The following is a 13,609-nucleotide window of genomic DNA, read 5'->3' on the forward strand; positions in this document are numbered from 1 at the left end:
CTCAGGAGACCCATTTAAGAAAACAGTGAAAACTTACAGAAAAGACCTCTATGATGGCTTCTGCGTTTTTCAGATTACTCAAAGAAGATGTTAGCAATGCAAGTTAAAATAGGTATTTTATTGAGAAACTTGCTTTGTCAGTGAGAGTAAAAGTTACAAATATTTTCATTTAATAAAATTAGCATATCCATAACCCTAAAAATATCCCTTAAAAGCCTTTGTTATCTGAAACCGCAGATCATTCTGATCCAGGGTTTTCTCTTAGTGTTTCCCATGGAAAAAGATGCTGCTTATTCCCTTCATGCAAATAATAGAACAGGTGTAGTATGATTTGTTCACAAAACAAATTCTCCAGTTTGAGTTGCTTGCATGCATGTGAATTAATATCCGTATTGTTGTAACTGTAAAAGTCTCCTGGTATAACAATGAGGCTTTATGCTTACTCCTGAGCGTTCTGAGAGTTATAATGTGGTCATAAAAAAAAAAAAAAAAAAAAAAAAGTCTTGCAGCAAGACATTTCTGCTGAAAAAAATCCCCATTCCCTAATCGTAACGTAAAGTTGGTACAGGTTAATACTACACAATAAAGTGTAATTTACTTGTTAAATACACTAGGCTTCCATGCAGGTTTTTTAAAAAATTACATATTTGTTGCATTAAAAGAGCAATGATTTAAGTCTATAAATTATTTTCTAAATGGCTTTTACATGACACACTAAAAGTATGAGAAAAATAAATACTAGAAACATAGTTTAAATAAGGTAAACCAGCACTGACACCTAATAATTAAGTAGAGGTTCAAAGGTCATGTGAATAGATCTCTTTTTAATTTACTGAAGATAAAGCTTATCGGAGGGCAACACTGAATAACTTTCAAGTTTGTAGATTTTTTATACATGGACACTTTAAGAAGACTAAATTCTAGATGTAAAAGTAGGGTGTTAGGCTTAACATTTTTAAATCTTGGCTTGAACTATATAGCCTTTTCTCTTTAACTGCAGGGAAGAAGGGAATGGGGCTATCCTTCTGCACTGTGGTGCTTTATGCAAACACCAGAATCGATACATGGCAACAGATTTGTTGATAAAATTTAAACAAATCTGCTGAAATTATTTGCAGTACAAATGTTAAAGATTATACCTCTGTGGATGGATTTTGGAGATAATATTTATGGTAGTTCTTATTCGCCTCCTAATGACACAGATTAGTACTTTGGATAGAAAAGCAGGAAAAGATGAACTTTAAAAAAATATTGCTTCTAGTTTTTAAATGAGTACTATTTGTTAAGAAAATGGGGAAAATAGAATAAGAAGGTCTTTTATCAGAATCATTAAAATTCTTTTTCAGGAGGTGCTATCAATAAGTGCAAAGTTGTCATAATTTAAGGTCCATTTCCTGCCAGGAATATACCTGCCAAATCTGGCAATTTAAAGCAATAATAAATTGGATGTTCGTCTTGAAATTATAGCAAACGGCTGTGGGGAGCAATGTTTTAAAATGTTGGCATAACTAGTTTATAGTAATTATCATATTTATTATCAGAACTTTACATTTTGATTTGGTTTTCTCTTTTTCCTGTCAGTTTCCTGTGTGTTTTACAAACACACGAAGTCACAGAATGTTAGCATGGGGTAGGAACACACCTCGTCAAATTTTACAGAAGAGGCGACTGAGGTTTGGAGAGGTTACGATTTGCCCAAGGTCAGACAGCTAATAAGAAACAGATCTGGGGCCAGAATATGGCCCAGGGTTGTCTCCTTCATAATTTAGGTCTTAGGGGATGGGGATGAATGCTCGATCTCTTGATATCTTTCCTGTGGGGGAGTGTTGGCATTAACAGCAGGAGGACTCTGTTCAGGACTCTTTTGAAGAAATCTGTAAAACAAGTACTCATCCCGAAATTCATACTCATTGGTTATGTGCTGGATGACTCCTCCTTGCACCAGTCGGTCTCCATATATCACAGCTTCCCCACGGTCGGAGGCAAGGCCGACTTCAATGAGCCAGTTCACCAGGTCACAGCCACAGAAGGTCCCAGTAGACGTCTTTGCACCACACCTGTATGTCAAAGGAATGATTCACCCATATGTTCTGTAAACCTGGTATCAGCACTGCATGATAGAGGACAAGCAAGGAAAAACAGGAGACAGGGAAACACAGCATGATAGTTAAAAGTGTGGCAGGAATGAAACTCTTCTGAATATAAAGGGTTTGTTAACTCATCCGACCCTAGAAAGACCCACCAGGAAAAAAAAATGCCGATAATGCTTGTGAAAACAGAAACATGTAAAAAAAAAAAAAAAAAAAGAGAGAGAGACAATGTAAATGCATCTACAAAGAAGCATTCTTTTTTATAGTAGCTGGCCGGCTATAACCAGATCTATTCTGTAGACAGTTGAATATTACTTATTTTATGATATACTCTTAGGTATAATAAGTAATTGAATAGTCTCAGGAACATTAAATGATATGTTTTTATGAGCTCTTAAAAAGTGAGCTCTTAAAAAGTGACTTAAAAGTAAACTACTCAAATCTCACCTCATTATTTTCTGTTTATCACACTGCCCACAAATAGTCTTTCTTCTTGCCTTCATCAGCAAGGCAATCTTACTGATATTTGTCAGGAATTTGGCACATTAGGAAGGAAGGAAAGAATAAGTGTGATCTGTCTTGCCATAAATCTAAGGTCTTTAAAATGTGCTTTGATTATGAATCTATTTCTTGATTATTTAAAATTTGTCTTCCTAATGCAAATGTGGGGTGTCTCAGGTATGAATAAATAAACAAGAGGAAGAGAAGTGTGAAAGAAGCAATTAAATGAATTCTTAACATTTTCATACAAATATGCAATAGACAACATGAATCTGTCCACAAGCATCAGTCAAGCTGTAAAACCTAAAGTGCTTGACAACAGAAAACAGTGGATGAAAATCAAGACGAGATGAGAAGTAAGTGACAAAAATTTTAAAGCGTTTAACCACTAATGAATATAGAGTTTCACATAGAAATTAGAGAAGAGGCTAATATCCATGAAGGATCTTCTCAAGTACATAAGTCAAAATGTTTTAACATCAGTAGTTTGCTTAGTAATAAGATATCTTAATTTATGCTTTACAACTACAAACATCATCTGGAATATTATGACCTCTGTCTGATCCTTCTCCCTGCTTGCTGATTTTTAATTTATAGCCCAACACCTTATTCCCTGACACCAACTGGAGAATATTTGCTTCCTGATGACTGATCAGGCAGCTACAACCACAGCCCACGGAACTGCACAGAGTGGCAGAGAATGTGCCACCCTACAGGTCACAGGGCAGCACCACTGCCAGCCAGCGCCCATTCGGCTGTCTGGGCGCGAGGTAGCCTGCCAACTGCAAGCGCCGTGCTTCCCACCTACGCAATCACAGTGGGCCTGGCAGAGCTGACGTGGAGCACCCTTTGTTCATCTCTTTCATTTCATTTCATTTCATTTCATTTCATTTCATTTCATTATTTTTTTTTTTAATTTTTTTTTCAACGTTTTTATTTTATTTTTGGGACAGAGAGAGACAGAGCATGAACGGGGGAGGGGCAGAGAGAGAGGGAGACACAGAATCGGAAACAGGCTCCAGGCTCTGAGCCATCAGCCCAGAGCCTGACGCGGGGCTGGAACTCCCGGACCGCGAGATCGTGACCTGGCTGAAGTCGGACGCTTAACCGACTGCGCCACCCAGGCGCCCCTCATTTCATTATTATTTGTTGAAGTTTATTTATTTATTTTGAGGGAGAGAAAGAGAGCACAAGCAGGGGAGGGGGAGAAAGAGAGGGGGGAGAGAGAGAGAGAGAGAGAGAGAGAGAGAGAGAGAGAGAGAGAATCCCAAGCAGGCTCCATGCTGTCAGCGCAGAGCCCAAGGCGGAGTTCGAACCCACAAACCATGAGATCATGACGTGAGCTGAAACCAAGAGTCAGGTGCTTAACCGACTGAGCCACCCCACCCAGGAGCCCCCCTTTAATTTTAAGAAGCAACTGTAAATTGTTGAAACTGTCCATTAGTGGAACTTTGAAATAATTTTGTTTGGCTCTTTAACTAACTTTTCTTCATAGTTTACCATTTCCAGAAACCGGGCTAGGACCCTCGTACAGATTTTGCTATCCGATTCAAAAACATGCTATCTAATTTTAAAGAAGAGGAAAATTAAGGTTTAGACAACTGAACTTGCCCAATGATGTCGCATAGCTAATAAGTAGCAGATTCAGGAGCTGACTTCTAGTATCAGTGCCCAGTGAGTCCCCTTTCCACTAACTGTCCCAGGCTACCTGTTTCTAAACAAATATAGTGGCATAGGATATGTGTACATATATCATCCTGAATGGCAATTTCAAATTTGCAGCTATAGACATAAAAGGACAAATTTCATTTCATTTTCCTGACAATGTCATTAATAATATGAAATAACATACCACTAGGAGATGGAGAATAGAAAGTCACTTCTAAATCCAGTGTATCTCCTGGTTTTGTGAGAGACACTAATGGCCAACATGAAGTGAATGTTAATATTTTACTACATTTTCCTTCATTCTAAATTAGTTTTCACATTTTATATGGAAATCGAAAGTTATGTAACTTCTAAAAAGTGTAAGAATCTTACATATGCTGTTTTAAAACAATTTTTTTAAACATTTATTTATTTTTGAAAGACAGAGAGAGACAGTATGAGTGGGGGGAGGGGAGGGGCAGGGGGAGGGGAAGGGCAGAGAGAGAGGGAGACACAGAATCCGAAGCAGGATCCAGGCTCTGAGGCTGTCAGCACAGAGCCCGACACGGGGCTCGAACCCACGAACAGTGAGATCATGACCTGAGCTGAAGTTGGATGCTTAACCGACTAAACTACCCAGGCACCCCAGTATATGCTGTTTCTTTTTAAAAAAATTTTTTTTTAATTTTTTTTTTCAACGTTTATTTATTTTTGGGACAGAGAGAGACAGAGCATGAACGGGGGAGGGGCAGAGAGAGAGGGAGACACAGAATTGGAAACAGGCTCCAGGCTCTGAGCCATCAGCCCAGAGCCCGACGCAGGGCTCGAACTCACGGACCGCGAGATTGTGACCTGGCTGAAGTCAGACGCTTAACCGACTGTGCCACCCAGGCGCCCCTTTTTAAATTTTTTTAAAAAGCGTTTTTATTTATTTTTGAGAGAGTCACAGAATGCTAGTGGGGGAGGGGCAGAGAGCGAGGGAGACACAAAATCTGAAGCAGGCTCCAGGCTCTGAGCTGTCAGCACAGAGCCCGACATGGGGCTGGATCATGACCTGAGCTGAAAGTCCGACGCCCAAACAACTGAGCCACCCAGGTGCCCCAGTATATGCTGTTTCTTAAACTATAAACTGCCTGTTTTAACTTTTACATGTAATTGTGCTATTGAAAAAAAAAACCAACCATATAGTTAATTACAACCATATTACTTAGCCTGTTACAAACCAAAATTAATCATCTAAAATATAATTATCTAGAATTTGTACTTGCCTTCTTTCCTTGACAATGTTTCGGATACACAGATCACGATGATAATGGATAAATTGTTGACAGGTCATTTTTATTTCCTCAGGAACAGGAGAACCCCTGTTGTCTGTTGTATCTTTATTATTCCATAGGAACTCAAGTCTAAAAGCCAAAATTTAAGGAGGTCACTTTTAAGGAATGAAAAGCACTCAGAGAGAACCCCTTCCTGCTTATCACCCCATCGACACAGCTCTTCCAAAGCGGTCATCGACAACATCCAGATGCTGTTAGTGTCCGAAGCAAAGACCTAACCCCGCACTTGGTTTCCTGGTCCAAGCAGGTGGAGACTTGAACATTTTATAAGCCATCCAAACATATTTGATCTATTTCAGTTTCTACCAAAAAAATAAAGTTCTTTCCTTATTCTACATTCTACTGTTTTAAGTGGCAAAAATAACTTACAGAGATCAAGTATTTTATTTAATCATTTTCCAATTTCAGTACCAGAGAGACAAATACTGGGCTCTGGAATACAGCATCATTCTGTTTCTGCCAGCTCAGACGATACATGTGTTGACCATTTTAACTGATCAACATTATGAGCTGATAACTAAGTTCAATGACTTTCCTATTACGTTTTTCCTCCTTCACGAAATGAAGCAACTATATCTTAATAATGTGATGATGTTAATGACGACAAAAAAGAAGTAGAAGAAAGAATGGTGACCACATACTGGGCACTTTTCAGGTAGTGGATAGGATAAATTCCATTAGCACTTCTAGTTTCTACTGAGTTTGACTTTGAAAACAAATGAGAGTAACAAAGATGTGTGCCTCCCCCTTCCTTCCACTCCTGGATTGCAGAATTCCCATTTCATTATTTCTTTTAAAGAAGTTACTAATCTGAATCCAAAGAAACTCGTCACCAAGCTAATAAAAACAATTTAGAAAGAAGGGACTTGAGTTTTCTATAAATTGTCAGTTTGATAGAAAGAGAAATCCTATTGTCAAAGGAGAATCTATATTGTCAAATACAGACCTTTGGGGATGCACAATCTACCACTTCCATTCCTAAATATATTTTTCACGTTTCACTTTACTTTATGTAGTTAATGGCATAGATAGAAGTCCTCATCCATCAGGGCACCTGGGTGGCTCAGTCGGTCAACTTCAGCTCAGGTCATGATCTCACAGTTTGTGGGTTCGAGCCCTGCATCAGGCTCTCTGCTGTCAGTGCAGGGCCCGCTTTGGATCTTCTGCCCCCCTCTCTCTGTCCCTCCCCTTGGAGTTCTCTCTCTCTCTCTCTCTATCAAAAATAAATAAACATGAAAAAAAAAAAAAGAAGTTCTCACCCATCAATTCTCGTTGAAATGCAAATGACAATGTGGGAGTAATAAGAGTTTTTCTAAAGTTTTCTCTGCAATTATTTATTTGTTTAAAGTTTATTTTTCTTTATCTTGAGAAAGAGGGAGAGAACAGGTGCGAGCTGGTAGGGGGCAGAGAGAGAGAATCCCAAGCAGGCTCTGCACCAGCAGTGTAGAGCCTGACACGGGGCTCAAACCCATGAACCGTGAGATCATGACCTGGGCTGAAACTAAGATTTGGAGGCTTTAACTAACTGAGCCATCCAGGTGCCCCTTCTCTGCAATTATTTACAACAAATGTGTGAATCAACACAATGTTTGGTTTAATCTTTCTGTGGTCTAGCAATTACTATAGGTTTAAAAATATCAGTATGTTAATAGAATGGCCTTGTCATTACTTTTACAGGTATAGATTTCTTTCTAAAATTTTTTAATGTTTATTTTTGAGGGAGAGAGACAGAGCATGAGCAAAAGAGGGGCAGAGAGAGAGGGAGACACAGAATCCAAAGCAAGCTCCAGGCTCTGAGCTGTCAGCACAGAGCCCGACGCAGGGTTCGAACCCACAAACCATGAGATCATGAACTGAGCCAAAGTCGGACGTTTACCCGGCTGAGCCACCCAGGTGTCCCCAGATATAGATTTATTTCAAAACTAAATTTACCTTCTTTTGAAAGGTAGAATGATTAAATGTTTGTCCAATCCAAAGATGCCAAAGGAAATAAATCCCTATGGAAGAAGAAAGGTTACAGTCATGAGTTCAACAGTAGAATGTTAAGACTGAGGAATTATGGAAGCCACCATATGTTTAGTGCTGGGGGAAGCTAACCTAGAGTGATTAGAGCAGTCTTTTAAATGGACCACACAAGGCAGGTCCTCTAAAGTTCAGTGTCTGGAGGCAGGTATGATACTTGGCTGCCTCTTCTTAGTCATGTGTCCTACTAGTTAGGTTGGATCATTGACTTAACCCAGGGCTGAGCTGCCACATCTGTATTCTAGCTCACTGAAGAAAAACGAAAACATTTAAGAGCTTCATGTCTTTGTTTTCCCTTTTGAAAAAAGAAAATAAGTGATCTCCCGTTGTGCTTCAGTGTTTATTATATTTCCGTTAACACTTCAGCAAGTAGAGAATTACATAGTGTCTGATTACAGTGAAGTCACTGAACAAACTTTATGTGACATGAAATTGGCTAGGTGCTTAGGGAAAGGGTTTGAGGGATTTGGGGGTGATGAGGAAAACTGGCACCAGAAAGCGGCCACAGGTAAGGACGATTGGAATTGCCTGGGGAGACAGAAGGTTGGCAACTGCCATTTGCCAGGCACAGTGGGTTAAGGATCTCAGTGCAGGCTGGTGGGAGGTAGGGTGGACAATGCGATATACTGCAAGAAGGATCTACCTTGCTTCACCCCCAAACTATAAACAGCCAAAAAGGAATGACCTTACTATAACACCTATATGGGAGGGGGTGGGGAGTGTTTGTATAACTCTCCCTCTCTCTCTCTCTCTCTCTCTCTCCTTTGAAAAGCTTGGACCATTAGCTATGGGGGCATCATCTCAAATGCAACATTCCTAGTGTTAGCTTCTTCATTTGTGAAGCTTTCTCAGTTCCAGTCCTGGGGTGACAGCCTGGAGTGGGCTTCTTGAAATCAAAAGGCTGAGTGAGACTATGAGTTCTGAACCTAGGATTTTATAGTTCCTGGGTACAAAAATCAGATCTTAGATTCACAAAGTGAGGTGGGCATCATGTAGCCTGGGATACTCAAGCCAGTCTGTAATAAACTGATTAGGTCACTTATCTGTCTAGACATAGTCTTTTTGCCCCCACCATCATGGCAAAAACAAACTGGAAATATTTCAAGAAATTAATGTTAGGGTAAAATGTACAGGAATGTCTACTAATAAATGTTAACTGACTCAGGCAGTCGATTATTTCAGGTTTAATAGGCAAAACCAGTGATTTCAAACAGAGTTATTTTTTTCAACCTGATACTTAATCTGTGGTACTAATATCCTTTCTTTATTAAAAAGTAAGAGATTGAAAACAGAATCACACTTTGAAATTTTCACATAAAAATATTTTCCCAATATGGAAAATGTCATTTATTCTTCAATATCCATTTTAATAGTGACATAAAGACAACAGCACCTATCATATTAGTTCTTCATGGAATTTTAGTTCCTAATTTTTAAAACCGGGAATGATAATGTCACTTGGTTGGTGTTCCTGTGACGTCTAAGTAAGAGGACTAATGTAAAATCCTTAATAATGGTTGGCATTTAGACTGTCAAGGAATGGTAACTACGATCCCTGGCCCAAATGTATTTATCCATCACGTGATTTTCTAAAAAAGATTTAAGCACCTATCGTTCGAGAAACATCAACAAGTAAATGAAATGATGTTCATCAATTTAAGTGACTCAACTAAGGGACTCAGAGAAGGGAAGTCTTTTTCCCAAAGTGACTTATTAAGACCATAACAAAGTTTCAAAAGAAGTTGGGACATCTTGTCCCTGCTTAACTGATCACTCTTCATTTTAAAACCAAAGCAAAAAACGATTTGGTGTTTGTGACTGAAACACTCAATGTGCATTCTGATGACGAGAACCAACATGGAGATCGGATGCAGCTGTCAGCTGTCACGCATGCCGGCAGCTGGCGAACCAACTAAACCCTTTTGATTTAAAAGAAAACAACAACATCCGCACCGCTACCCCCCAAAAAACCCATCCAGGAAAACAAAAAAGCCCTCAAAGTTCTCAGTACATAAATACCTGGCCAAAGTTAAACACAGCACAGAAAAACTGTAGCTCAACATATAGCCTTCCAGGTTCTTGGTTGAATAGCCACCATAAACAACTGGAAAGATTCTGTAAAGGAAGGTGAAAATAGTATTTTAAAATGAAGCTAGCTAATCATTTCTTTCTATCCAGAACACAGTACAATAACTTATCTGCTTAATAATTGGGGGGAGGGGGGGAGAATAAAAGGAAAAACACCGAGAGAATATAGAGGCTTTGTCTTTTGAACAAGAGGTTTCAACCTCTCCTCCTGACAGATGTCACTCAAACAGCATCTAATTTGATCAGATCCGAAGCAAGAAGACATGCGCCATAATACGGAAGCTTACATAATATATCAGGACTGCCAACCAGCCTAAGACAGGACTGATTTTAAAATTAGTTCTACACAATGAAAACAATCACATCACTAAGCAGCAGTTCTTGGCAGCATTTCTTACTGTTTGATTTTTGTTCTTTTTTTTCAATAATTTTTTTAATGTTTATTTATTTTTGAGAGAGAGAGAGACAGAGAGAGAGAGAGACAGAGGGAAAGTAGAGGAGGGGCAGACAGAGAGAGAGACACAATCCAAAGCAGGCTCCAGGCTCTGAGCTGTCAGCATGGAACCCGATGCAGGGCTTGAACCCATGAACCATGAGATCGTGATCTGGGCCGAAGTTGGACGCCCAACCAGCTGACCTACCCCAGTGCCCCTTTTTGATTTTTGTTCTTAAACAGCAGTTAAAATGGTGCTGGCTGACAGCATTCTATGTAATGAACATCCCAATGTAAAAAGGTTTCTTCATTGGTTATATATATGGTCCATCTCCCATCTAGGGAGGACCCAGGCAAGTTACATTTGAACCATCTTAAAGAATTATATAATAAATGATAATTCACACAAGAGGACATAAAACTGATTTTAAAATCCCTTAGTAATCAAAGAAACGCATTTAGAAAATAAAGGGCTATATTTCACTTATAAAGTTATCAAACTTTAAATTTTTTTTTTCAACGTTTATTTATTTTTGGGACAGAGAGAGACAGAGCATGAACGGGGGAGGGGCAGAGAGAGAGGGAGACACAGAATCGGAAACAGGCTCCAGGCTCTGAGCAGTCAGCACAGAGCCCGACGCGGGGCTCGAACTCCCGGACCGCGAGATCGTGACCTGGCTGAAGTCGGACGCTTAACCGACTGCGCCACCCAGGCGCCCCGCAAACTTTAAAATTCATAACATTCAGGGGCGCCTGGGTGGCTCAGTTGGTACGGACCCGATTCTTGATTTCAGCTTAGGTCATGATCTCACGGTTCGTGGGTTTAAGCTCTCTGTCTCCTTCTCTCTTTGCCCCTTCCCCACTCTCTCTCTGTGTGTCTCAAATAAATAAACATTAAAAAAAATAAATTTCATAACATTCAGTGCTGGTGGGAGTCCTTTTACAAATCTATACTACTCCTTCCGAACACAATTTTGTAGAATGCATCCAGAGGCACAGAAATCGTTATACTCTTTGATCCAGGTTTCCCAAGTCTGAGACTCTATCATAATGAAATATTGCATGGAGATGTTTATTTGAGCATTTGGAAAAACTAGGAATAATCATCCATAAGGAAGTGGTTGGGTAAATTATAATGTATCTCCTCTACTGTTTACTGAGGAGCCATTTAAAGTAACAGTTACAAACAACTATGTAGCAAAAAGAAAATGACTGACACAAGTGACAAAGCAGAGTATAAATCTCTAGGTACAATTTAGAACCACGAAAAATGTATGAAAAAAGAGAAGGCAGTGATTGTGCAAATATCTATGGCATGAAGTGGTTATGCTCTTTTCATAATTAAAAATTCTTTCTAAAAGTTTATCTTCTGGGAGGCCATGTAGGCATTTAGTCACTGAGTGGCCCTGCACACAGCGTGGAGATACCCGGTTTTACCAAATTCTAGGTTCAGAGCATAGAATGAGGAAATGACTCTAAGCAACATAGGCTGTTGGGCCATTTAGGTGACAGGGTGCTGTGAATCCTTCTTGCCCCCTTCCCCACCAAACTGCTCAAGATGGGGATTCAGACTGGCCTCGCTGCCACGCCCCGAAGCAGGAACTAAGTTTCTCCCAGATGCCTGAATAAAATCTTTGCCAAACATTTAAAGAAATGGCCCCAAAACAAAATCAGAAGAAACATTTACAGCAAACAGGCCAATAATGAGAAGTAAACACAGCAACACATGTCGAGCCAGTTGCTGGTCTCCACTCTGTAGATACTGCTCCTCTTCCTGGACTAACATGCAGCTCTGGGAGTTACAGCGACTCACACAATGCTCATCTATAAGACAGTAAGTACAACAATTTGTAATCAGAGCTTTTGATTTGAATGCATTTCAAATTCATAATGACTTTCGAAGCAAACCAGCACATATGCACATTCAGCTCAGAATCAGTGTATTATTTTAGATGAAATCTGAGGAAGGCTCCTTCTTGTGGTTTCAGGAGAGTTGTACTTGTCAAGTGTTTTTATCTGAAAACTACAAGTAGTCTGCCATAGTTCCTGTCTACACTATTCAATGGTGTTAATATATACATAAAGACCAGGCTTACTGTATATACTTATAGAATTTTTCTACACCAAGATATACACAAATAATTTTCATCGACGTAGGATCATACTACACAGACAATTTGGCAGGCTGCTTTCTTTTTATTTAGCAACACTATGCACCTCCCCCATGCATGCCGTTAGCTGTTGTTACCGCCATTAGCTATATATTATAAGCCTCTATGTATCTTAATTTCTTTTTTTTAAGACTAAATTAATAACTTGTGTTTCATCTATAGCAAATCTGCATATTGGTCACGAATATCCTGTTTTGGCTAACTGTAACACAAACTTAATTATTTCCCTTTGCCTTTCATTAAAGAGTTTAAAATCTGCCTTAGAAAACACCTTTAAGAAAGCAAATAAAAGCTGTTATACACTGTTCTGTTCACATACAGAACCAAGTCCAAATCACAGATACGAACGACCCTTGTGTGGCCTAGAGTAGAGGGGAAGGGCCTTTCCCAAGAAACCTCTGTTCTCCTGCCTCAGCTCCACCATATACATGGTCTCAAAAGCAGGGGAAAACATTTTCTTTGTACCAAATGGATGTCTAGCCTAACACACAGTCTGATTTTAAACAGCGAAAGATGAAAAACACAGTATTATAGCTCTCAACCCTCAAGGTAACAATAAAAATTTGTATTTCCCACAGCCACTTTTTAGAAAAAGACACATGGCGTCCTTAAACACGGTCTAACATCACAGCTATGGCATGCAGAAGTGTGCTGTGCTAAGTAAAAAGAAAGCAGGCTGCCAAACCATTGCTGTGGTGTGGTCCTATTTTAATAAGAATTATTCGTGTATATCTTGGTATAGAAAAATTCTACCGGTATACATAATAAATCTGGTCTCAAAATACCGTGTACCAATATGACAAAAATGGATAAAAATGAATTTTACTATCTTCCATTTGCCCCTTTTACACATCATAATATTGATTTTGCCTTTGTGCTGTACCAGTGTTTTGGGGATGAGGAACTAACTATACTCAGACTCTAAGAATTCTCACTTGTCCATGGTCTGATTTCTTTTCCCCTTTTTTTGTTTCAGGCTTAGGAATGATACTAAATTGGATGAGTAGACAACGTCCATAGATGATGGCTTTCCTTCTATGTAAGTTTTGCAAAAGAGGATCAGAAAATGTAAGAGGCTCCTATAAAAGAGTTTTTCAGGAATCAGCATTATTAACGAAGAACATGGCAGATAAGCAAAGCAAAACAATTTTCAGAGACAAAAGAAATGTCAAATTAAATTACATGTTGAATTTGTCTATGGACTTTACTATTAGGTATATTGTGTAGGGAGGAAAAATAAGAAGGAGAGCCTTGGGAATTATGATGTAAAGAAACATTAGTTTACAAAATTGGCACCCCAAAGCTGAAAGACAGTTTAAC

The 13,609-nt window shown here is 39.2% G+C and overlaps 1 protein-coding gene across 1 annotated transcript in view; it reads right to left on the reverse strand.

The window, feature by feature from the left end:
* Positions 1–97: 97 nt before the first annotated feature.
* The window catches only part of GPR155 (G protein-coupled receptor 155), a 49,505-nt gene continuing 35,993 nt past the window's right edge, over positions 98–13,609 (reverse strand). Inside the window, exons 12-16 of the mRNA XM_030326024.1 lie at positions 11,806–11,942; positions 9,617–9,712; positions 7,508–7,572; positions 5,507–5,644; positions 98–2,057 (exon numbers count right to left, since the gene is read on the reverse strand). Coding sequence (XP_030181884.1) covers positions 1,766–2,057; positions 5,507–5,644; positions 7,508–7,572; positions 9,617–9,712; positions 11,806–11,942 — 728 coding nt within the window. The 3' untranslated portion in view covers positions 98–1,765. The remainder of the gene's footprint in view (positions 2,058–5,506; positions 5,645–7,507; positions 7,573–9,616; positions 9,713–11,805; positions 11,943–13,609) is intronic.

Source organism: Lynx canadensis, chromosome C1 (genome assembly GCF_007474595.2).
Source record: "Lynx canadensis isolate LIC74 chromosome C1, mLynCan4.pri.v2, whole genome shotgun sequence".
NCBI lineage: Eukaryota > Metazoa > Chordata > Mammalia > Carnivora > Felidae > Lynx > Lynx canadensis.